Below are 23,066 nucleotides of genomic sequence, written 5' to 3' on the forward strand. Positions count from 1 at the left end.
TTTCTGGAATTGAGCTTCAGGAGTTGCTTGTATATTTTTGAGATTAATCCTTTGTCTGTTTCCTCATTTGTTATTATTTTCTCCCAATCTGAGGGCTGTCTTTTCACCTTACTTATAGTTTCCTTTGTTGTGCAAAAGCTTTTAATTTTCATTAGGTCCCATTTGTTTATTTTTGCTTTTATTTCCAATATTCTGGGAGGTGGGTCATGGAAGATCTTGCTGTGATTTATGTCGGAGAGTGTTTTGCCTATGTTCTCCTCTAGGAGTTTTATAGTTTCTGGTCTTACATTTAGATCTTTAATCCATTTTGAGTTTATTTTTGTGCATGGTGTTAGAAAGTGTTCTAGTTTCATTCTTTTACAAGTGGTTGACCAGTTTTCCCAGCACCACTTGTTAAAGAGATTGTCTTTTTTCCATTGTATATCCTTGCCTCCTTTGTCAAAGATGAGGTGTCCATAGGTTCGTGGATTTATCTCTGGGCTTTCTATTCTATTCCATTGATCTATATTTCTGTCTTTGTGCCAGTACCATACTGTCTTGATGACTGTGGCTTTGTAGTAGAGTCTGAAGTCAGGCAGGTTGATTCCTCCAGTTCCATTCTTCTTTCTCAAGATTACTTTGGCTATTCGAGGTTTTTTGTATTTCCATACAAATTGTGAAATTATTTGTTCTAGTTCTGTGAAAAATACCGTTGGTAACTTGATAGGGATTGCATTGAATCTATAGATTGCTTTGGGTAGAATAGCCATTTTGATAATATTGATTCTTCCAATCCATGAGCACAGTATGTTTCTCCATCTGTTTGTGTCCTCTTTGATTTCTTTCATCAGTGTTTTATAGTTTTCTATGTATAGGTCTTTTGTTTCTTTAGGTAGATATACTCCTAAGTATTTTATTCTTTTTGTTGCAATGGTGAATGGTATTGTTTCCTTAATTTCTCTTTCTGTTTTTTCATTGTTAGTGTATAGGAATGCAAGGGATTTCTGTGTGTTAATTTTATATCCTGCAACTTTACTATATTCATTGATTAGCTCTAGTAATTTTCTGGAAGAGTCTTTAGGGTTTTCTATGTAGAGGATCATGTCATCTGCAAACAGCGAGAGTTTCACTTCTTCTTTTCCTATCTGGATTCCTTTTATGTCTTTTTCTGCTCTGATTGCTGTGGCCAAAACTTCCAACACTATGTTGAATAGTAGTGGTGAGAGTGGGCATCCTTGTCTTGTTCCTGATTTCAGAGGAAATGCTTTCAATTTTTCACCATTGAGGGTGATGCTTGCTGTGGGTTTGTCATATATAGCTTTTATTATGTTGAGGTATGTTCCTTCTATTCCTGCTTTCTGGAGAGTTTTTATCATAAAAGGATGTTGAATTTTGTCAAAGGCTTTTTCTGCATCTATTGAGATAATCATATGGTTTTTATCTTTCAATTTGTTAATGTGGTGTATTACGTTGATTGATTTGCGGATATTAAAGAATCCTTGCATTCCTGGGATAAAGCCCACTTGGTCATGGTGTATGATTTTTTTAATATGTTGTTGGATTCTGTTTGCTAGAATTTTGTTAAGGATTTTTGCATCTATGTTCATCAGTGATATTGGCCTGTAGTTTTCTTTTTTTGTGGCATCTTTGTCTGGTTTTGGAATTAGGGTGATGGTGGCCTCATAGAATGAGTTTGGAAGTTTACCTTCTTCTGCAATTTTCTGGAAGAGTTTGAGTAAGATAGGTGTTAGCTCTTCTCTAAATTTTTGGTAGAATTCAGCTGTGAAGCCATCTGGTCCTGGGCTTTTGTTTGCTGGAAGATTTCTGATTACAGTTTCGATTTCCTTGCTTGTGATGACTCTGTTAAGATCTTCTATTTCTTCCTGGTTCAGTTTTGGAAAGTTATACTTTTCTAAGAATTTGTCCATTTCATCCAAGTTGTCCTTTTTATTGGCATAGAGCTGCTGGTAGTAGTCTCTTATGATCCTTTGGATTTCAGTGTTGTCTGTTGTGATCTCACCCTTTTCATTTCTTATTTTGTTAATTTGGTTCTTCTCTCTTTGTTTCTTAATGAGTCTTGCTAATGGTTTGTCAATTTTGTTTATTTTTTCAAAAAACCAGCTTTTAGCTTTGTTGATTTTTGCTATGGTCTCTTTAGTTTCTTTCGCATTTATTTCTGCCCTAATTTTTAAGATTTCTTTCCTTCTGCTAACCCTGGGGTTCTTCATTTCTTCCTTCTCTAATTGCTTTAGGTGTAGAGTTAGGTTATTTATTTGGCTTTTTTCTTGTTTCTTGATGTGTGCCTGTAATGCTATGAACCTTCCCCTTAGCACTGCTTTTACAGTGTCCCATAGGTTTTGGGTTGTTGTGTTTTCATTTTCATTTATTTCTATACATACTTTGATTTCTTTTTTGATTTCTTCTATGATTTGTTGGTTATTCAGAAGCGTGTTATTTAGCCTCCATATGTTGGAATTTTTAACAATTTTTTTCCTGTAATTGAGATCTAATCTTACTGCACTGTGGTCAGAAAAGATGACTGGAATGATGTCAATTTTTCTGAATTTTCCAAGACCAGATTTATGGCCCAGGATGTGATCTATTCTGGAGAAGGTTCCGTGTGCACTTGAGAAAAAGGTGAAGTTGATTGTTTTGGGGTGAAATGTCCTATAGATATCAATTAGGTCTAGCTGGTCCATTGTATCATTTAAGGTTTGTGTTTCCTTGTTGATTTTCTGTTTAGTTGATCTATCGATGGTTGTGAGTGGGGTATTAAAGTCTCCCACTATTATTGTGTTACTATTAATTTCCTCTTTCATACTCGTTAGTGTTTGCCGTACATATTGCGGTGCTCCTATGTTGGGTGCATATATATTTATAATTGTTATATCTTCTTCTTGGATTGATCCTTTGATCATTATGTAGTGTCCTTCTTTGTCTCTTTTCACATCCTTTATTTGGAAGTCTATTTTATCTGATATGAGTATTGCGACTCCTGCTTTCTTTTGGTCTCCGTTTGCGTGAAATATTTTTTTCCAGCCCTTCACTTTCAGTCTGTATGTGTCCCTTGTTTTGAGGTGGGTCTCTTGTAGACAGCATATATAGGGGTCTTGTTTTTGTATCCATTCAGCCAGTCTTTGTCTTTTGGTTGGGGAATTCAACCCATTTACATTTAAGGTAATTATTGATAGGTGTGGTCCCGTTGTCATTTACTTTGTTGTTTTGGGTTCACGTTTATACAACCTTTCTGCATTTCCTGTCTAGAGAAGATCCTTTAGCATTTGTTGAAGAGCTGGTTTGGTGGTGCTGAATTCTCTCAGCTTTTGCTTGTCAGTAAAGCTTTTGAATTCTCCTTCATATCTGAATGAGATCCTTGCTGGGTACAGTAATCTAGGTTGTAGGTTATTCTCTTTCATTACTTTCAGTATGTCCTGCCATTCCCTTCTGGCCTGGAGGGTTTCTATTGATAGATCAGCTGTTATCCTTATAGGAATCCCTTTGTGTGTTATTTGTTGTTTCTCCCTTGCTGCTTTTAGTATTTGTTCTTTGTGTTTGATCTTTGTTAATTTGATTAATATGTGTCTTGGGGTGTTTTGCCTTGGGTTTATCCTGTTTGGGACTCTCTGGGTTTCTTGGACTTGGATGGCTATTTCCTTCCCCATTTTAGGGAAGTTCTCAGCTATTATCTCCTCGAGTATTTTCTCATGGCCTTTCTTTTTGTCTTCTTCTTCTGGGACTCCTATGATTCGAATGTTGGGGCGTTTCACATTGTCCCAGAGGTCCCTGAGGTTGTCCTCATTTCTTTTGATCCTTTTTTCTTTTTTCCTCTCTGCTTCATTTATTTCCACCATTTTATCTTCTACCTCACTTATCCTATCTTCTGTCTCCGTTATTCTACTCTTGGTTCCCTCCAGAGTGTTTTTGATCTCATTCATTGCATTATTCATTTTTAATTGACTCTTTTTTATTTCTTCTAGATCTTTATTAAACATTTCTTGCATCTTTTCAATCTTTGTCTCCAGGCTATTTATCTGTACCTCCATTTTGCTTTCAAGATTTTGGATCATTTTTATTATCATTATTCTGAATTCTTTTTCAGGTAGATTCCCTATCTCCTCCTCTTTTGTTTGACTTGGTGGGCTTTTTTCATGTTCCTTTACCTGTTGGGTATTTCTCTGCCTTTTCATCTTGTTTAGATTGCTGTGTCTGGAGTGGGCTTTCTGTATTCTGCAGGTCTGTGGTTCCTTTTTATTGTGGAGGTTTTACCCAGTGGGTGGGGTTAGACGATTGGCTTGTCAAGGTTTCCTGATTAGTGAAGCTTGCGTCAGTGTTCTGGTATGCGGATCTTGATTTCTTCTCTTTGGATAGCAATGGAGTGCCCAGTAATGAGTTTTGAGATGGGTCTATGTGTTAGGTGTGACCTTGGGCTGTCTGTATGTTGACGTTCAGGGCAATGTTCCTGCGTTGCTGGAGAATTTGCGTGGTATGTCGTGCTCTAAAACTTATTGGCTCTTGGGTGGTGGTTGGTTTCGGTGCAGATTTGGAGGCTTTTGTACGGTCACTTATTACTTAAAGATCCATGTAGTCAGGAGTTTTCTGGTGTTCTCAGGTTTTGGGCTTAAGTCTTCTGCTTCTGGATTTCAGTTTTATTCTTCCTGTAGTCTCAGGACTTCTCCAACTATACAGCACTGATAATAAAACTTCTATGTTAATGGTGGAAAGTTTCTCCCCCGTTAGAGATACCCAGAGAGGTTCACCGAGTTACATGGAGAAGAGGAGAGGGAGGAGGGAGATAGAGATGGGCAGGAGGAGAAAGAGGGGGACTCAAGAGGAGAGAGACAGATCTACGAAGTTGTCTGATCCCAGAGTGTTCTCCGTAGCCCAGACACCCACAAAGATTCACAGAATTGGATTGGGAAGAGAAGGGGAAAGGAGGAAATAGAGGTGTTCTGAGGTAGAAAACAGAGTCAAGATTGGGAGAGAATAATCAACACACTCGTGAATAAAAATGGGAGCTGAATATTGGATTCTTAAATGTTCACAATTTATATCATATACTGAAAAACAAAAATTAAAAATCTAGAGTAGAGGTTAGACTCTTAAAAATACTATATTAAAAACAAAAACCAAAACACACAAAAGAAATTTTAGAAATATATATGAAGTTTGGTATAAAAATAGGGCTTCTCTTCTTTTTTTTTTTTTTCCCCTTTCTTCTGTAAGGTTATAGTGGATTGAAAATGAAAATTAAGGCGTAGTAAAAGGAGTGCTAGAGGGCTTTAAAAGAAATAAGAGAAAAAGAAAAAGAAAATAGAAGAGAAGAAGAAAAAAGAACAGAAAAAAAAGAAGAAAAAGAAGAAATAGAAAAAAAAGAAAAAAGAAAGAGAAAAAAAATTGTTTTGCCTAATTAAAAAAAATCGTAAAAATCTATGAAAGTTAAGGAGTAATGGGGGAGTAATAAGGAATTTTTAAAGGAAAATAAAAGAGAACCAAGAAAAAAGAAAAAAAAAATTTTTTTTTCCTTACTTAAAAAAAAAAAAAAAGAAAAAAAAAAGAAAAAATATATCTAGGAATTTCTCTGGAGCTGTTGCGGTCAGTGTGGGTTCGGCTCAGCTTCAGATAGCTCCTCGTTCCAGCTTACACTTCTCGATATCTACAGGCCCTTCCGGTGTAGTCAGTCGGTGGTTTCTTCAGGGATTTTAATCTGTTGCACCGGTCCCTTCTGAAGCGGTTCCCTTTGTTTATTTGGGTTCTGTTGCCGGTCTCTTCCGCGCCTAATTTCCGCCCTGACACAGGGGGCGGAGGTGGATTCTTATTCAGGTAGCTAGTTCCGTCGCGCTGCGGGAAGGGGCTGTGCGGGGAGGGGCTGTGCGGGGAGGGGCCGGCGCTCCCGGGAGAGGCTTGCGCCCTTTTCTCGGTCTGCGCTGCTCAGGCTCCGGGCTGCTCTGTCTGAAGCGCGCGCCACGGTGCGCGCGGCTCCAGCCCTCGGGCGATTCACAAAAGCGCGGCACACAAAGCTGGGCCCGCGCTCCGGCCCCACGCCGCCCGAGCGGCCCAGGCAGCCAGGCGCTTGACGGGTGCTCTCTCCCCGGGTGCGGCGCGTCTTCTGCCCTGCGCGGTCCCAGTCTCAGTCCCCGCCGGCGCCAGTCGGGCGTGTGAGCCCTCTGCCCTCCGCGTCCCCAGCCCCAGTTCCCGCCCGCCCCGGTCGGGCGCCCGCGCCCTCCGTCTCACCGCGACCCTCCCGGCGGGCTTCGGCCGCCCAGAATCTCGGTCCCTTTGTTCTGCGAACGGCCGGCAGTGTGTTCGGGCCGGTTAATTTTCTCTCTCTCTTGCTGTCCCACAGTTCAAGCTGGGAACTCACAAAAGCTCCCTCTGATTGTCCTCAGGGCGCTCAGGCCCGGATCCAGCCCCAAGTAATGCCGCCCGCTCCTCTCCGTTCCGCCCCCACTTGCTGGTTGCGGATGCGGGCGTCTGGGGTACTTTTCTGCTGGGAGTTGCTTTTAGGCTCGTAATCTGTGGGTTTTATTTATTCTATCCCTCCCAGTCTGATTCAAACTCTTGAGATTCCAACACTTCCCCCAGGCCCGCCAGTGCGAGGGTTTCCCGGTGTCTGGGAACGTCCTCTATTAAAGTCCCTTCCCGGGACGGATCTCCGTCCTTAGCTCTTTTGTTTCGCTTTTTATCTTTTATATTTTGTCCTACCTCCTTTCGAAGACAATGGGCTGCTTTTCTGGGTGCCTGATGACCTCAGCTAGCGATCAGAAGTTGTTTTGTGAAGTTTGCTCTGCGTTCAGTTATTTTTTTGATGAATTTCTAGGAGAGAAAGTGGTCTCTCCGTCCTACTCCTCCGCCATCTTGGCTCCTCCTCTATTTATGTCATTTTAGAATTAGTTGTTCCTTGATTGCCTTGTAAGAGGTCTAATGAAGAGTTCTTATGAAGAGGTCTAATCCTGATGCTTTAATTTGGTCAAATATTGTTGGCTGTTGTTTCCATCTTTGTAATGGTTACAGTATTATTCAGATTTTCTACTTTTTCTTGTGTCAGTTTCAGTTTGGAAAATTATTTTTTTCTATGACTCATTTGTACCATTAAGATTTTTTTTGGCACACAAATTGAAAAAAGATTAATGAACCAGTTTCACCAATCTAAGGATATCATGAAGTAGAAGTTCAGAAATCCAGAGCAGAAATAAACAGACAACAGTAGGTAATCTCTAGATAAGAGGAGAAAAGAGTGCCACCCTGACTTCCTGGTGGCTCAGACGGTAAAGCGTCTGTCTACAATATGGGAGACCCGGGTTCAATCCCTGGGTCGGGAAGATCCCCTGGAGAAGGAAATGGCAGCCCACTCCAGTACTCTTGCCTGGAATAATCCCATGGATGGAAGAGCCTGGTGGGCTACAGTCCATGGGTCGCAAAGAGTCGAACACGATTGAGCGACTTCACCACCACTGCCACCAAGAATGAGTTAAAATTTTTACTTGCAAACCTTATCACAGATAAAGACCTTTATAATATGTAAGGAGTGCTTAGAAGTTGAGAAGAAAAAAGCTAATGACTATATAGGAAAATGAGCAAAAGAAATGAAGTTTTCAGATAAAGAAATATAAGTGGCTTTTAAGATGTGAAAAATGCTTGAAATAATTGATAGAGAAATGCTAACTAAAAACTTCAGCAGTGTATCACTTCTTACTCATCAGATTGGCAAAAATCTAAAAGATTTTGCTCATGTTTACTTTTACTCAGTTCAGTTCAGTTCAGTTACTCAGTCATGTCCAACGCTTTGTGACCCCATGAATCGCAGCACGCCAGGCCTCCCTGTCCATCACCAACTCCCGGAGTTTACTCAGACTCATGCCCATCGAGTCGGTGATGCCATCCAGCCATCTCATTCACTGTCGTCCCCTTCTCCTCCTGCCCCAAATCCCTCCTAGCATCAGGGTCTTTTTCAATGAGTCAACTCTTCGCATCAGGTGGCCAAAGTATTGGAGTTTCAGCTTCAGCATCAGTCCTTGCAATGAACACCCAGGAATGATCTCCTTTAGGATGGACTGGTTAATTTTACTAGCTGATGCCAAATTTATTTTCAAATAGGTTCCATGAATATTCACTCTCACTAGTAATGAGTGAGAGTTTCTTCTCTCTACAAAACAATGAGAAAAAGGTAGACAACCCAGCTAGAAATGGGCAAGATGCTTGAGTTAACAGAAAATTAGAAAATCCAAGATAGTGGTTACCTCCGTGGAAGATGGAGAGGGAAGAAATTGGTGAGGAGTAAATATTGATAGGGCCTATATACAGGAAATAGTCTCCTTTTATACCTGGTAAGTGAGTACAGGCTGCCATTTTAATGCTTTAATTCTTTAAAGAATATAAGTTCTACACACTTTTTTTTGTTTGTATAATTTATTTTGTGATGAGGGTTGTTTTTTTTTTTTTTAAGTAGCCTGCCAACTCCAATGTCTTGCATTTATTATAGCTCCTTAATGTTTCAGCAACATTGGTGGGCATGATGTCTGAGTCCAAAGAGACAAAGGATGGAGATTTAAACAAATATTTGACTATAAAATACTTAGTTTGCTTTCATCCCTGTCTCACCCAGAACTCAACTAGTATTTCCACACTTCATTTCTGTTCCTGACAATATCTAACTTCTGTGTATTCATTTTTATTACTCTGAACTATGACAGCAGTGACAAAATGTGAACTCAGACTAGCTTAGGCAGTTCATTGGGTCATAACCGAACTACGGCAAAGGTATGGGAAGAACTGCTCTCGAGATAGAGGGGAATGAAGGGCTGACTTCCAAAGCTTAGTCCCTTCCAAAACCTCTCTTACCATCATTTCTCTGCTTTTCTAATTGAATTAAGTTTATTTTTCTCAAACAGTTGCCTTCCTCCCAGACTGGAACCATAGCTTCAGGAGTTCCCAGGCTCATCTCTCTTACCTTTACCAAAATGAGGGACTTCCCCTTAGTGTCCATTTAAATAAAGGATGTCAACTGACCACATACACACACACACCCTGATCTGTGACTGGGTGTCAAGCTTTCATGATCAGCATCCCCATTAGATTCCTAAATTGATGGTACAAAGAAACAGGAGTCCTTCAGAAGACACAGGGTGCCTGTTTTAAAAAGGAAGAAGCCATATTGGATGCATGCACTGTAGATTCCACCTTATAGATGAGTTCTATTTTCTTCCCTTTCTGGGTGTTCCCTCTCTTCTTACTGTGATTTCAAGAGCATCATGCCACTCCAGATGTCAAATGCCGCCTTCCCTATTCGTTTCTTGGTGCGTTTCAGAGACTGACTGTGAAATGGAAAAGTATAATGATTAGTCATTAAACGTTCAAGGCAAATTTGCCTTTGGGAGTTTTTCTTGGGATCAGAGGGAGATTGAAAGAAAAGACTAGCGTGATGCTGGGAAGGGTAAATTGTTAGGGTAGGTCTGGGTGGGGCTTGCAGGAGCCGGGGAGTAATGGGGGAACACCTTGGCTATGAAAACAGTACACCGGACCTACCACTGACTTGTTGAATGACTGTGGATGATTCCTCTCTCTCCTTTGGGTTTCATACTCTTTAAGTATAAAGAATTTGGTCATGATGATGCCTACAGACCAGCCAGCCCGACTTCTTTGTGAGAATGTGAGACAGCTCTTGGGCCTATTAGAAATGAAGTAACAGACACCATATCTCCCCGTGGATAATCCCTGGGGAAGGGCCCAAGTTCCCTCCCAGGATGGGGGTGGATATTTCCTGGTAGAACTAAGAAAAAGTAAGTCTTATCCCTTGTGAAACCACAGACCCACCCTTGGCACCTGACCAAGCTGAAGCTGCATAAAACTAGGCTTAGTTTCAGCTCTCAGTCATACACCTTCCTGACAACATGAAGACCAAAAGCTTCTTGGTCCAGGTGGTGGTCCTTCTCGTCCTTGGGATGCTGGTGGCAGAGGCAGCTATTGTAAGAGGTGAGTGAACAAGTGGCCTGGGTGAGGCCGGCTTGGGTTGAGGAGAGGTTGTTAGGGGCCTGGGTCTTGACAAGGGGCAGCATGCAGAGCTGGAGCCCACTCTTCAGCCTGGATAGCAGGCTAAAGTTTTGAGTGTATCCAGAGAAGTAGGAAGTTGCCCACTAGACTCCATGTACATTCCGCCCCAGGACTGAGAAATCAGGGCTGTTTGTGGAAGGAGTGTTGTAACATGACCTTGGTCTCAAGCACTGATACTTGGACAGAACATGAAATGAAGTTGAGGAGCCCCAGGAATCTGGGCCCTGGGTGGCGTCTCTTCCCTGCCTATTTGCTCCATCAAAGTACCTGAGTCATCAGTCCTGTAAGGGAAGGTTAAGAACTAACAGGGCCTCAGAAATCATGGAGTCTGAAGACTTTTGTTTTCCAAAGCAGGACACTGAGATCCAGAGTGAGGTGAGGAATTGTCAGGGCAATCTCCAGAGCCAGGCTGGAGCTCAGGTCTCCTGGCATGTGTCTCACAGCTCCTTGCCCTTCCACCAAGTTTCCTCAAAGATGACAATGTGTCCTCATCTCCTGAAAATCACTCCTCTCTGGCATGTCCTCATGAGGGCCCCAGGATCCAGAATGGAGGGTGAGGGGAAGAAACGGACACCCAAAGGAAACCTGGTCTTATGGACCTTTTCCCCAAAGCCCAGGGAACAGTCATTTGAGAGTGCAGACCCCAGCTAGGGGTGGTGAGTCTCCTCTGTCTCAGTGTCCCTCAGCTTAAGGGACACCCCAGTGAGCAGTGGCTGGACCTGGAGGAAAGACTAGATAGTTGAAGCAGACATGCTGGTCTAAATATTAGTAATAGTAGGGATATTTCTTTCAACAGGTCACCCAAAAGGTCAAGGCACTAAGAAAGGAAATGTTGTAGTCAATGGAAAGGGTCCAATCAATGGTCAACATCCTGTCAAAAGACCAGATCCAGTGAAAGGTCAGGGTCCAGTGAAAGGTCAAGGTCCAGTGAAAGGTCAAGATCCAGTCAAAGGTCTAGATCCAGTCAAAGGACAAGATCCAGTCAAAGGTCAAGATCCAGTCAAAGGACAAGAACCAGTCAAAGGACAAGATCCAGTCAAAGGACAAGAACCAGTAAGGGGACAAGATTCAGTCAAAGGAAAAGATAGAGTTAAAGGACAAGATCCAGTCAAAGGACAAGATCCAGTCAAAGGTCAAGATCCAGTCAAAGGACAAGATCAAGTCAAAGGTCAAGATCCAGTCAAAGGTCAAGATCCAGTCAAAGGACAAGAACCAGTCAAAGGACAAGATCCAGTCAAAGGACAAAAACCAGTCAAAGGACAAAATCCAGTCAAAGGACAGGATGCAGTCAAAGGACAAGAACCAGTCAAAGGTCAAGATCCAGTCAAAAGACAAGATCCAGTCAAAGGTCAAGATCCAGTCAAAGGACAAGATCCAGTCAAAGAAAAAGACCGAGTAGGAGGTCCATTCCTCATTAAACGTGGCTCCTGCCCCAGGATCCTGATCCGGTGCACCATGATGAATCCCCCTAACAAGTGTCTGAGAGATGCTCAGTGCCCAGGAGCCAAGAAGTGTTGTGAAGGCTCTTGTGGGAAGACCTGTATGGATCCCCGGTGAGGTGAGAACTGGATGGAGGAAAGGGTGACCCGTGAGGGCACAGAGAGGCTGACTGGTGGAGGGTGATCCTAGGCTAGTGGGGGAAAGGACATGGGGAGGTGATGGAGAGACTGAGGGGTCTCAGAGGCTATAACTGGGGTCCTGAGAAGGATGACATGTAGACTTGGTCCTGCCTCCCACTGCCTCTGAGTCTTTCACCTGCTGACTCACATTTCCGACTCTCTTTTCTTCTACCAGGTAGAGTCTTCTTGCAGCACTGTGATGTCCCCAGGGATGTAGGCCCCAGTGCCTGTAGCATGACCTTCTCCCACACTGCCCCTTCTTCCTCTCGCCCAGGAGGCCCAAGTTTGAGCATGGACTGCCTCCCTCATGAACTTTCCAATAAAAGACTGCTTTCAACTCCATTTGTTTCTGGCTCTTATGACTTCTGGGCTCCTGAGAGCTCTGGGTGTGGGTTTGAGACTTCCTGCTCCTGGTGGAGAGTGGAGTGGGACCCATGGCAGATGTTCTTGGGGTGTGAAGGAGAGCAGGGGCAGGAACAAGAGGCCTGTTCCTAGGGTTCACTGTAGAAACCCAAAAATCAACCCAAGAACTGCAGCCTCCGTTTCACCAGGAAATGGAAACCTAGACATTTGTCCTCTGACCTCGAACCAGGGAAAGAAACCCCCAAACCTTCCCATTGACCTCCACTTCTGACCGGGCTGTGATCAACCCTGCCAGTGTGACCAGTCAGTCCTCCTGGCTAAATCTCTGACTCCCTCCTTCCCTTTCTCTAATGTTTCCCATGAATCTGTATCCTCCAAGAAGACAGAAAGACAGATGCCAGGAAATCCCTGCTCTCGAAACATTTCACCTGTTCATGCCTGAGATGACCTCCAATAACACACAATTCCTTTGGGTGAAGCAATATCCTCTCCCAGCTTTCTATTTCAAGATGTGAATGAGGAGGAAAGACACATCGATTCTTCCGCGTCATTGCCGAATAACGTTTTCTGGGGACATACAAGTTGGGGTAGAGTAGACTGTAGGAGTGAAGACAGAGGGAAGGCGTATGTTGGGTAACCTTGGATGACCTCATGGCTCTGCTGTTGTCTCACCTGCCCCACTGCCCTTGTGCATGGAGTTCTCCAGGAAGAAGTGGGAGGGGCCTTGGGGTTCAGTGGGCACCCCACTTGGGAGTCAGGAGACCTGAATTCTAGCTCAAGGCTCCTTCCAACTTGCTAGATGACTGCAGATAAATCTCTTTCTCTCTCTGAGCCTCGGTTTTGTCTATTCAGTTTGAGGGGAGTTGGGTGAAAATATTCTGGAAGTCTAGTAATGAATCTCAGTTCAGCCCTGATATTCTGGCGCTGAAGCATCTCTTCTTTGTGTGTGTGTGTTGGGCTCTGCTAGAGGGGAGGTGGGGAGCAGAGGCTTTGTTGGGGGTGAGAGATCAGAGAGCCCAGTGTCCCTTAGACAACCCCCCCACCCCAGGAGCCAGGGTTCCCCTCTGATTCTCCAGGGGATGGACTGGACCATGCATCTTGGAGCACAGACAAGAGCAGGGCCTAAACTTCTGGCCTGAGAAACATAATACACCACTGGTGCTGAGAACAGTTGTGTTTTAGTGTTTTGTCTCTTCCAGATCCTGTACTAAACATGTCATAAGTATTGTCTTCTTTCTCTTTAGAACTCCCTCAGATGGGCCATATACACCTCTTTAATTTTGTTAAAAGATTGAGACCATGGGACTTCCCTGGCAATCCAATGGGTCAGACTCTGCCCTTCCAGGGCAGGGAATAATCGATCAGGGAACTGAGATCCTGCAAACCACACAGCACAGCCAAAAAAGAAAAGATTGAAGTCATATAAACATCATTAGTCACCCAAAGACACAGAGTTGTAAGTGATGATAAGTCCTATTTTTTCAAAATTTTTTATTGAAGAATAACTGACTTACAACATTGTGTTCATTCCTTTTGTATAGCAAAGACATTCAGTTATACATATCCATACACATATTTTTCCTTATGCTTTTCCATTATGGTTTATCACAGGATATTGCATATAGTGCCCTGTGCTATACAGGAGGGCCTTGTTTATTCATTCTATGTATTACAGTTTGCACCTACTAATCCCAAATTCCCAATCCATCCCTGCCCACCCCCACCCCCTTGTAACCGTAAGTCTGTTCTCTATGTCTGTGAGTCTGTTTCTGTTTCATAGATAAGGTCCTTTTTGTCATATGTTAGATTCCACATGTAAGTAATATCATATAGTATTTGTCTTTCTCCTTCTGACTTACTTCATTTAGGGTGATAATCTCTAGGTTCACCCATGTTGCTATAAATGGCATTATTTCATTCTTTTTTATGGCTGAATAGCACTCCATTTTGTGTATATCACACCTTCTTTATCCATCATTTGTTTTTTTTTTTTTTTTTTTTGTTCATCTATCAATGGACATTTCGGTTGTTTCCATGTAATGGCTATTTGAATAGGGCTATATGGACATAGGGCCGCAACTAAATCCTATTTTATTTTTAAGTTTTTGGTGCACCACACAGCTTACGGGATCTCAGTTCCCCAATCAAGGATTGAACCCAGGCCCAGCCCACGGCAGTGAAAGCACCAAGTCCTAACTAGACCCCCAGGGAAGTCCCATGAATTCTATTCTTATTATAAACTAGCAATAATCAGAAAATGGGAAAAATTCCCAATACTAATATCAACACAATTAACCCACTCAACAAATAAACTTAATGAGAGGAGGCAGAACTTTAAAAAAGAAATGTAAACAAGTATTCATGTAGCGAATAAAAAAGTTATGCATAAAGAATTAACATGTTCCAGAATGTGAAGATTCTGTATAGTGAAGACAGAAATATTTTCCCCTTTGATTTTGTCTCTTTCTTACCTTTAATTGAGAAAAAATGGACATATAATCTTGTATAAGTTTAAGGTGTATAATCTGGTGATTTAATATATGTATACACTACAAAATATTTACCACAATAAGAATAGTTAATAAATCCTTCACCTCAGGTAATGGCTATTTTATTGTTGTTGCTGTTATGGAGAGAACATTAAAGCTCTACTTTCATAGCAACTTTCAAGGATGCAATAGTTTTGCCCCTGCACAGCCTCCCTTGGTGATTTTGGCACCAGATTAACAAAACAATCCAAGGAAGGGGTGGTTGTTATTGTTATTGGGTCGTTCAGTCGCTCAGTCACGATCGACTCTTTGTGACCCCATGGAGTGCAGCAAACCAGGCTTCCTCATCCTTGACCATTTCCCAGAGTTTGCTCAAACTCATGTCCATCGAGTCAGTGATGCCATCCAACCATCTTATCCTCTGTTATCCCCTTCTCCTCCTGCCTTCAGTCTTTCCCAGCATCAGGGTCTTTTCCAAAGGGTCAGTTCTTTGCATCAGGTGGCCAAAGTATTGGAGCTTCAGCTTCAGCATTGACTTTAGGATTGACTAGTTTGATCTCCTTGCTGTCCAAGGAACTCTCAAGAGTCATCTTCTAGGGTTTTAAATAGCTCAAAAGGTGATGAAGCAAGGGGTCAGGGACAATAAAATGTCTTTAGAGGGGACTCACTTGGTGGCTCAGTTGGGTCCACCTGCCAATGCAAGGGACATGGGTTTGACCTGTGGGCCGGGATCTAGGAACCCACATACAGTGGGGTAAATAGGCCCACAAGCTGCAGCCACTGAGCCTGTGTGCCCTGAAGCCCATGCTCTGCAGGAAGCAAAGCCACCGCAGAGAAGCCTGCACACCGCAACTGGAGAGTAGCCCCCACACCGCAACTAGAGAATAGCCCCCGATCTCTGCAACTAGAGAAACGCCTATGCACAGCAGTGAAGACACATTGCAGCCAAAAACAAATAAATAAATAAAATTATATAAAAAGGAAAAGTCTGTGGGTAGATGTACTTTCCCTTTTTGTTTTATATCAGTTGTACAAGGAGAAATTTAGGAAGAAATGCCTTTACCAATTTCACTCGGCAAATCAGGGCCACCAAGACCTGATTCCCTCTCTTCTAGACCAATGTTTATTCTACCTAACTTTGGAACTTGCTGATTTGATCAAATTCTTATAAATGTAAATTTCTCTGATTCCGACTGATGCCTGAACATTTGTCTTCTGACACGTGGAGTGCAGTGGCTTAAAAAAATTTTAATCATGTATAGTGTCAAGGGGGAGTTATTCACTCAAAGAAACAAGGGATTCACATCATGATAAGGGGCCCAAATGGGGCTACATGACTCTGGACCAAGTATTCATTGGTTCCATGTCCCCATTTGGATCAGGTTCTGCTGACTTGGGAGCCTGTACCTGGGCAGAGAAGAGAGTCTTTTCATTCCTATTCAGACATCCAGCCTCATATTCTTTCCAGGTACCTGCTATTCTCTGTCCTTGCTGGATTCAGAAGCAGGCAGTACTGTGCCCAATCCACTTAGACTCAGAGAAGTTCCACATACTCTCTGTACCTCACTGACACCATCTGTAAAAGAGAAGGCCAGAGCAGGTGGAGGTTTTCAAGCTCTTTGCACTAAAACTCCAAATAACCTAGAATCTAATACAGGCATATCTGACATGTGAATAACTCCAGGAAGGAAGTCAGGGGGAGGGTCAGAAAGTGGGTTTGTGACTTCAGGCACTGTTAAAGTCACACACACACACACAGCCCTTTGAGCTATGCACAGTAGCTTGAGAAGAACAAACATCAAATGTTCAGTGCCAGTGGGAGGACTCATTCTTGCTCCCTACTTCCACCTGCTGGATCTAGCATCCAACAACCTGGAGCGCCCATCAGAGGCTGGGAGCCTTCTGCCCGTCTCTGAGGTTTCCTGGTCATCCCTGAGGCAGAACAAGTGAGCATCACTCAAAGGTTACAGAAAACTCTAAGTGCTTCTGATGCCTTATCCAGAACAGGACCAGCGATGCTCTCTTCCCACTGGGCATGTGTGTCGTCCTTCTCAGGGTGCCAGTCCTAGGCGTCAGAAACATGCACCCGGTATTTATCAGCTCTTGGCAACTTCCCTGTCACACAGCCTTCCATCTAGTTAGAACAGGCAGTACACTTTGCGATGATCATGAACCACTGCTTTACTTAAACATGAAAAACCTGAGGCTCAGAGAGGAAGATGACGGGCTTTCCAAAGTCACAGAGTGCGCTCCAGCTGGGTCCACAACCAGGATGTAGAGCTGACTTCCTGACCGTGTTGTCAGCGCTGAGTAATCTGTTTCATGCAGGGCAGTCCCTAAGATGAGATCAATACTCTTGAGTGAAGGGACAGCACACAGAAATATGTTGATGGAAACATATACAAATGGAGAAGATGGTGCAGATGGAAGCAATTTGGCTGAGATGATCCTCTACAAATCTGTTGAATCAGCCATTCTCAATGTCAAGGCAATTATCCTCAATGCCAAGGCAGTTATCTTCAGTGTCAAGGCAATTATTCTCAATGGGATCTCTGGCTCCTCCTTATTCTTCCTTTTCAATGATCTCGGCTCCTTGTGATTTCCACGTTCACAATATTGAGAACAACAGCTCCTGTAGAATCTTTCAGCCTCTTTCACTGAAAGAGGGACTGATGGAGCCCTTGGCCACAATCTCTCCAGTGTCCTCATTTTACAGTTGATAGAACTCAAACCCAGAGGAGGGAAAGAATTGCCCAAAGTTGTTAGTGAATCAAATATATTGTAGTAAAATGCAATGGAAACAATGAACTGGCGTTTAATGATCAATGAGATGGTACATGCTTCATATTGATTCAGGTGTTAGTTAACACTTTCTCCCCCCTCCATGTGCTGCCTTTTCATGCCCTTGTTCCCTTTTCTATTGAGCTGTTCTGATTAGCTTAATTGCCTTGTCACAGCTCCTCCTTTTACATTTATTTTAATTATTTTAAATGGAAATATATTTGACATATAACTCTGTAAGTTTAAGGTGTGCCACATATTAACTTGATACACATATATTGAAATATGATTGCCATTGTATCAATAATTAGTGTCTCCATCATGTTACATAATTATCTTTTTTTTAGTGGATGAAATAAATTCTAGTCTCAGCAAATTTAAAGATCATAATACATTATTGTACATATTCAGTCTACTGTGGATTAGATCTTTAGGACTTATTTCCTACTCTTTACAAATGTGTACCCGTAAATAATCCATCTCTTACACCTTCCCATACCCTAGAACTACCATTTTTCTCTCTGTTTATATGAGTGTGGCTTTTTTAGATTTCGTATATAAGTAATATCATACAACACTCGTCTTTGTCTGACTTATCTCACTTAGCATAATGTGTTCAAGGTCCATCCATGTTGTTGTAGGTGGCAGGCTTTCCTTCTTTTTCATGGCTGAATAATATTCCATTATATATGGATCTACATATGTCACATTGTCCTTATGCATTCACCTGTACAGGCACTTAGGTTGTTTCCATACCTTGGCCCTTGTGACAAACGCGGCAATAAATGTATCAGTGCACATATTGTTTGTCTATCTCGGACCGATTTCACCTAGCCTAGGTCCTCAGGATCCATCCTGTTGTCACAAATGACAAGATTTTCTTATTTTTTAATGGCTGAATAACATTTATGTACATGAATAATAGAATGAAATGTTGGGAAAAAAATCAAGAATTTAAATAAAGACCTAAAAAAAAATACAGAGTAAACCAAAGCACAACTAAAAGGAAAATAATGAAAAAGATAAAACCATAAAATTTCTAAAATCAGGAATGGAAAAACAGTAGAAGATCTAATCAATAAATAAAAGTCCTATTTAAAAACTACAAAATAGTGAGACCACGAGCTATTTAATTAGTTCTTTTTTTTTTTTTAAGAAAGAAGCAGAACTAAATATAATAAAGTATATTGGTGGAAATCACCACGGAATGAGATAAAGTGATCCTGAGATATTTCGCAGATGAGCTTCTTTTCTCGCCCCTTTTGGCTGCTGTCCTGGCCCCGAGGTTCTGAGGATGAGAAGGCTGGGTGAGGGATGAGTCGACTGAATAATATTTCAGCGTCACAAAGTCGGACTGAAAACAAAGCTCCTGAGATTTAGAGTACAGGCTTTTAAGTAGCTGATTTGCCAAGCCAGTCAGAAGGGATTTTTCCTAAACTTGAATTGCATCTCAGAGAGGACAGACCTGGCAGAACTAGAGGAGAGCGGTGAAGATGCACAGAGGAAAAGCATAACGTCTTGGAGTTATCTTCCCTACACGACCTGAAACAGACCAGTGCCATGACCGTGGCCTGAGAAGGGTTTGATGACACTCAGGATGAGGGTTTGGGTCACACCACCAGGTAAGCCACTGAGAGTAGCTCTGATGGTAGCTGAGGTCAAGGAGACGAATGCGGTGATGAGAAGGGGTGATGATGATGGCAAGCAGCTGTAGCAGGGGCTGGGGCTGTAGTCTGCCCCACGGACCCCTACCCTCTATGGTTTCCTACGGGAAGAGAGCCCACCAGAGCTGTTCCCCAGTGTGAATGGAGATGTGGACCCCCAGAGCAGAAGGAGGTGTGCAGCTCAGAGTTCCTTCAAGAAGCAGCTCGCCATCCAGCTGCGAGGAGTGTGTTAGCTGATCACGGACAGCAAGTGCCTCTCAGACACCTGGTACTTGAGCTGAGAGCACACTGTACCCGGGGAAGCCTCTGGCCAGGAACAGAGTAAGGCTGTCTTTCAAGGCTCTTTCCTTTTCTGCCTAATGGAGGATCCCCTCTTATGGATAATCCTTGCTCCAGAGCTGCCCAGGGGGCTGGCAGGGATGCGATCAGGTCAGCAAGGTGATGCTCCTGGTACCTAGACCTGCATCCTCTCCTTCCCTTTCACAGATGTTACTTTGCCATGAAACTTGCACAGTTAACTCTCTCTGAGCTTCTGCTCCCTTGAGAATGTACTTTGCAAAGTGTGGATCATGGAGTTATGAGGCTTCAGGCTCAGGGCACTGTAAGAATGAGTGTCCAGGCAGCGTGGTCACAGCCAACCACAGCTCAACAACTGTGTGATGTGAACACCTTTACTTTGGCCCTGGACCCTCACCACAGCCACCAGTGGTCCCTGACTGGGTGTTGCTGTGGATGAAAGTACTGCCCTACGAAAGGCTGCCCTTTGGTCATTGCTGCTTAGGGTCACTCAGTGGAGATCTAAGTGTCAGGTAGGAGCATCAGATTTGCCAGGTATCTTAGTGCAGCCCTAGCTATTAGGGTGAAGCAAAGTGACTCATTGATTTGTTCAGTGTCTGCAGCAGGGGTCCAGAATGTCCCTCAAGACTCAAGTATGGGAACTTCCTTGGTGTTCCAGAGGCTAATCCTCCATGCTCCCAATGCAGGGAACCTGGGTTCAATCCCTGGTCAAGGAACTAGATCCCACATGCTGCAACTAAGAGCTCGAATGCTGCAACTAAAGTTCCCGCATGCCACAACTAAAGATCTTGAAGAACCCACCTGCCACATCTAAGATCCAACACAGCCAAGTAAATTAAACAATTTTTTTAAAAAGACTCAGGTATGAACACAAAAGGGAGTACTAAAATACAATGGGGCAGTCAACAGACATCAGATGCCCTCTGCCTACTCCCCGTGAAACTCCAGAGAGTCTTCACATTGGCGGTTTCACAGGGGACATCACAAATGTTGCCACCTCTGAAACAGAAGCCACACTCCCTGGTCACCATGGCAACGTCCCTGAAAAGCGCTTCTCTTATCGGACTCCTCTTCTACCAGTTTCTCTCTTAGCAGTAGTTCCTTTCATAAGGTCATTTTTAATGAATCTGAATCATTTTTCTACCCATTTTATTTTTTTATTTATTCGGTTGCTCAGCGTGTTAGTTGCAGCGCTTGGGATGTTTAGCTGCAGCATGTGGGATCTAGTTCCCTGACTGGGGAATGAACCCAGGCCCTCTGCATAGGGAGTATGGAGTTCTTAGCCACTGGACCATCAGGGAAGCCCCTGTATCCAGGGAACCAGTAAAGTTGCTCAGTTGCATCCGACTCTGCCATCCCATGGACTATAGGCTACCAGGCTTCTCCACCCATGGAATTTTCCAGGCAAGAATAGCAGAGTGGGTTGCATTTCCTTCTCAAGGGGACCTTCCCAACCCTGTGTGCATTGCAGGCAGACGCTTTACCATCTGAACCATCGGGGAAGCCCTAGTGCCTAGCCCCTTCCTCAAAGACCAGGTCTAAATTCCCCCCTGCGCCATCCACCAGCCAGGCATGTTGGAGGCTCCATGTCAAGTGTCTGGTATGCCATAGGTGCACAGTGAGTGTCAGGTGCCCTCTGGCCTCAAGAGTCAGGCTTGGGTTTGAATATCTCTCATTCCCCGACTGGGGGGTCTTTGGCCAAATCAACGAGTCCGCCTCCTTCATTTACATAAAGGAAATGCTGAGCTGTACCTTGGATGATGAGAGCTATTGAAGGCAGGATGTTCTGGCACCTGCTGGCTGCCCATACAGTATGTCTCTTTGCCCAAACCTGGATTTTCGCACACCAGAGCATTCCTACGGGATCTTGGACAAGCCGGTACTTTGAACCTCAGTTTCTTCTTTTAAACAAGGGGATAGCAATGCTTACTATCTAGGGTTATTGGGAGAATCAATTTAGACCAGAAGGTCTTAAGGTGCGTTCCCTGAGCTAGCAGCGTCATCACTTGGGGATTTGTCAAAGATGCAGCATATTATTAGCCTGCTGGCGACTAGCTGAATCACAAACTCAGGGGAGGAGATTCAGCAGTGTGTTTCAACAAGTTTAGAGGGTGATTCTGATGCACGGTCAGGATTGAGAGGCATTGGCTTAGACTTTTTAAAACATCTGTGGAGGCTGTCAGAGGGCTTCCGTGGGGACTCAGCAGTAAAGAATCCACCTGCTAATGCAGGAGACCTGGGCTTGATCCCTGGGTCAGGAAGGTGCCCTGGAGGAGGGCATGGCAACCCACTCCAGTAGACTGCCTGGAACATCCCGTGGACAGCGGAACCTGGCGGGCTATAGTCCATAGGGTCCCAAAGTGTTGGATACAACTTAGTGACTACACAGCAACCGTAAGATTCAACCTGACTGAATTTTGGCACTCCTGTGTGACTATAAGCAAGTCATGCCACCTTTCAGAGCTTCTGTCAACTATTAAAAAGCGTGGTCAAAAATATTAAATGACCTAATGCCTTTAGCAGGCCTGGCTCCAGAAGGGGTATGATAAGTCATTCACCTGTTTTACTGTCTCCCAGAGTTAGGCAGGTGGGTTTATCACCACCCCGATGCATCTGGAGCCTTGAAAAAGATGCTTTTCTCCAGATTTATAATTCTGGCACCATGCACATTTCACAATGCAGACAATAGCACCTGCTCTCGAAAGCTGGAGGATTAAGGTAGGTTATGGACATGATCAGCCTTAGTGCATACTCAGGAAATGTTAGCTCCTTCCACTGCTCACAGCCTCCAATCTCTGCTGGATTCAAGGGCTAGTGACTCACCTCCTGACCCTCAGTAATCTCATCAGATTACTGAGATTACTTCAGTAATGCCTGCTTCTCAGGCTGGACCCGAGACTGAGTGTGTATCCAGCCGCTGGCCCAGAGCCTGACAGGAAGCACGCAGGGTACCTGTCACTCACCCTAGGCCTGGTGTTCAAGTCGGTGGGGATTTCATCCTTACCTCTGTCACTTCTGTGACCTCTGGCCAGTCTCCTCCAGCTCTGGGTTTTAGCTCCCTTATCTACAGAATGGAGATAATACATTCCGCTGAAGAGTTATTGTGAGTATGTGTGCAGAGGCCCCTGGAACACAGTAGATGCTCAATAAATGTCAGTTCATGGCACTTCCCTCATTAGACTTGGGTTCAAATTCTGCATCTGCCATTTACTAACTGTTGACCTTGACCAGAATCATGCCCCTCTCTGAGCTTCGGTTTTCTCATCTGTGAACTGGGGAACATCTTACACTCCATGAGAAGTTTGGAGGATTAAATGAGGCAAATTGTTTACGGGCAGCACCATTCCTGGCACATAATTCGTGCACAATAAATACATATGTGATGCAGTTCCTATGCCTCTATTGGACTTGGATTCAAAAGATGGGGTTTCTAATCTAGTTCCATCACCCATTAGGCACATGACTGTGGGCAAATTCTTTTTCCTTTTTTCTAGAACTCACCTTCCTGCTCTATGAAACAGGATGAATAATATAACGAACCTTCTCTGACAAGAATCTGAATATCAGTAAGAAAGATTAAATGATTTGCTGAAAATTATTATCCAGCTAGCTCAAGGCACAGTTGAGGCTGGAGACTAGACTTTTTGATTCAAGACTCTCCATGCATTGATTTTGAGCACCTAGTATGTGCTGGTCACTTCTCTGGGCTCTAGATGCTCTTCACTGAGTTTAATCCCTCCACCAACCCTGACTGGGAAGTTTTCGACTCCTTTTGTACAGGTGAGCCGAAGGGACAGCCCCAAAGATCAGCCAGTTCCACGCTGCTC

The 23,066-nt window shown here is 43.5% G+C and overlaps 1 protein-coding gene across 1 annotated transcript; it reads left to right on the plus strand.

The window, feature by feature from the left end:
* Positions 1-9,817: 9,817 nt before the first annotated feature.
* LOC136158010 (sodium/potassium ATPase inhibitor SPAI-2-like) lies at positions 9,818-11,980 on the plus strand. Its single transcript, XM_065919794.1, has 3 exons — positions 9,818-9,948; positions 10,823-11,584; positions 11,821-11,980. Exons 1-2 carry the CDS (start codon positions 9,867-9,869, stop codon positions 11,581-11,583), a joined length of 843 nt encoding a protein of 280 aa, XP_065775866.1. The 5' UTR covers positions 9,818-9,866; the 3' UTR covers position 11,584; positions 11,821-11,980.
* Positions 11,981-23,066: the final 11,086 nt, after the last annotated feature.

Source organism: Muntiacus reevesi, chromosome 2 (assembly GCF_963930625.1).
Source record: "Muntiacus reevesi chromosome 2, mMunRee1.1, whole genome shotgun sequence".
Taxonomy (NCBI): domain Eukaryota; kingdom Metazoa; phylum Chordata; class Mammalia; order Artiodactyla; family Cervidae; genus Muntiacus; species Muntiacus reevesi.

Coding starts and splice junctions, on each gene's coding strand:
- LOC136158010 (XM_065919794.1), top strand. CDS start 9,867: ATGAAGACCAAAAGCTTCTTGGTCCAGGTGGTGGTCCTTCTCGTCCTT. Junction 9,949..10,822: donor AGAGGCAGCTATTGTAAGAG/GTGAGTGAACAA, acceptor TTCTTTCAACAG/GTCACCCAAAAGGTCAAGGC.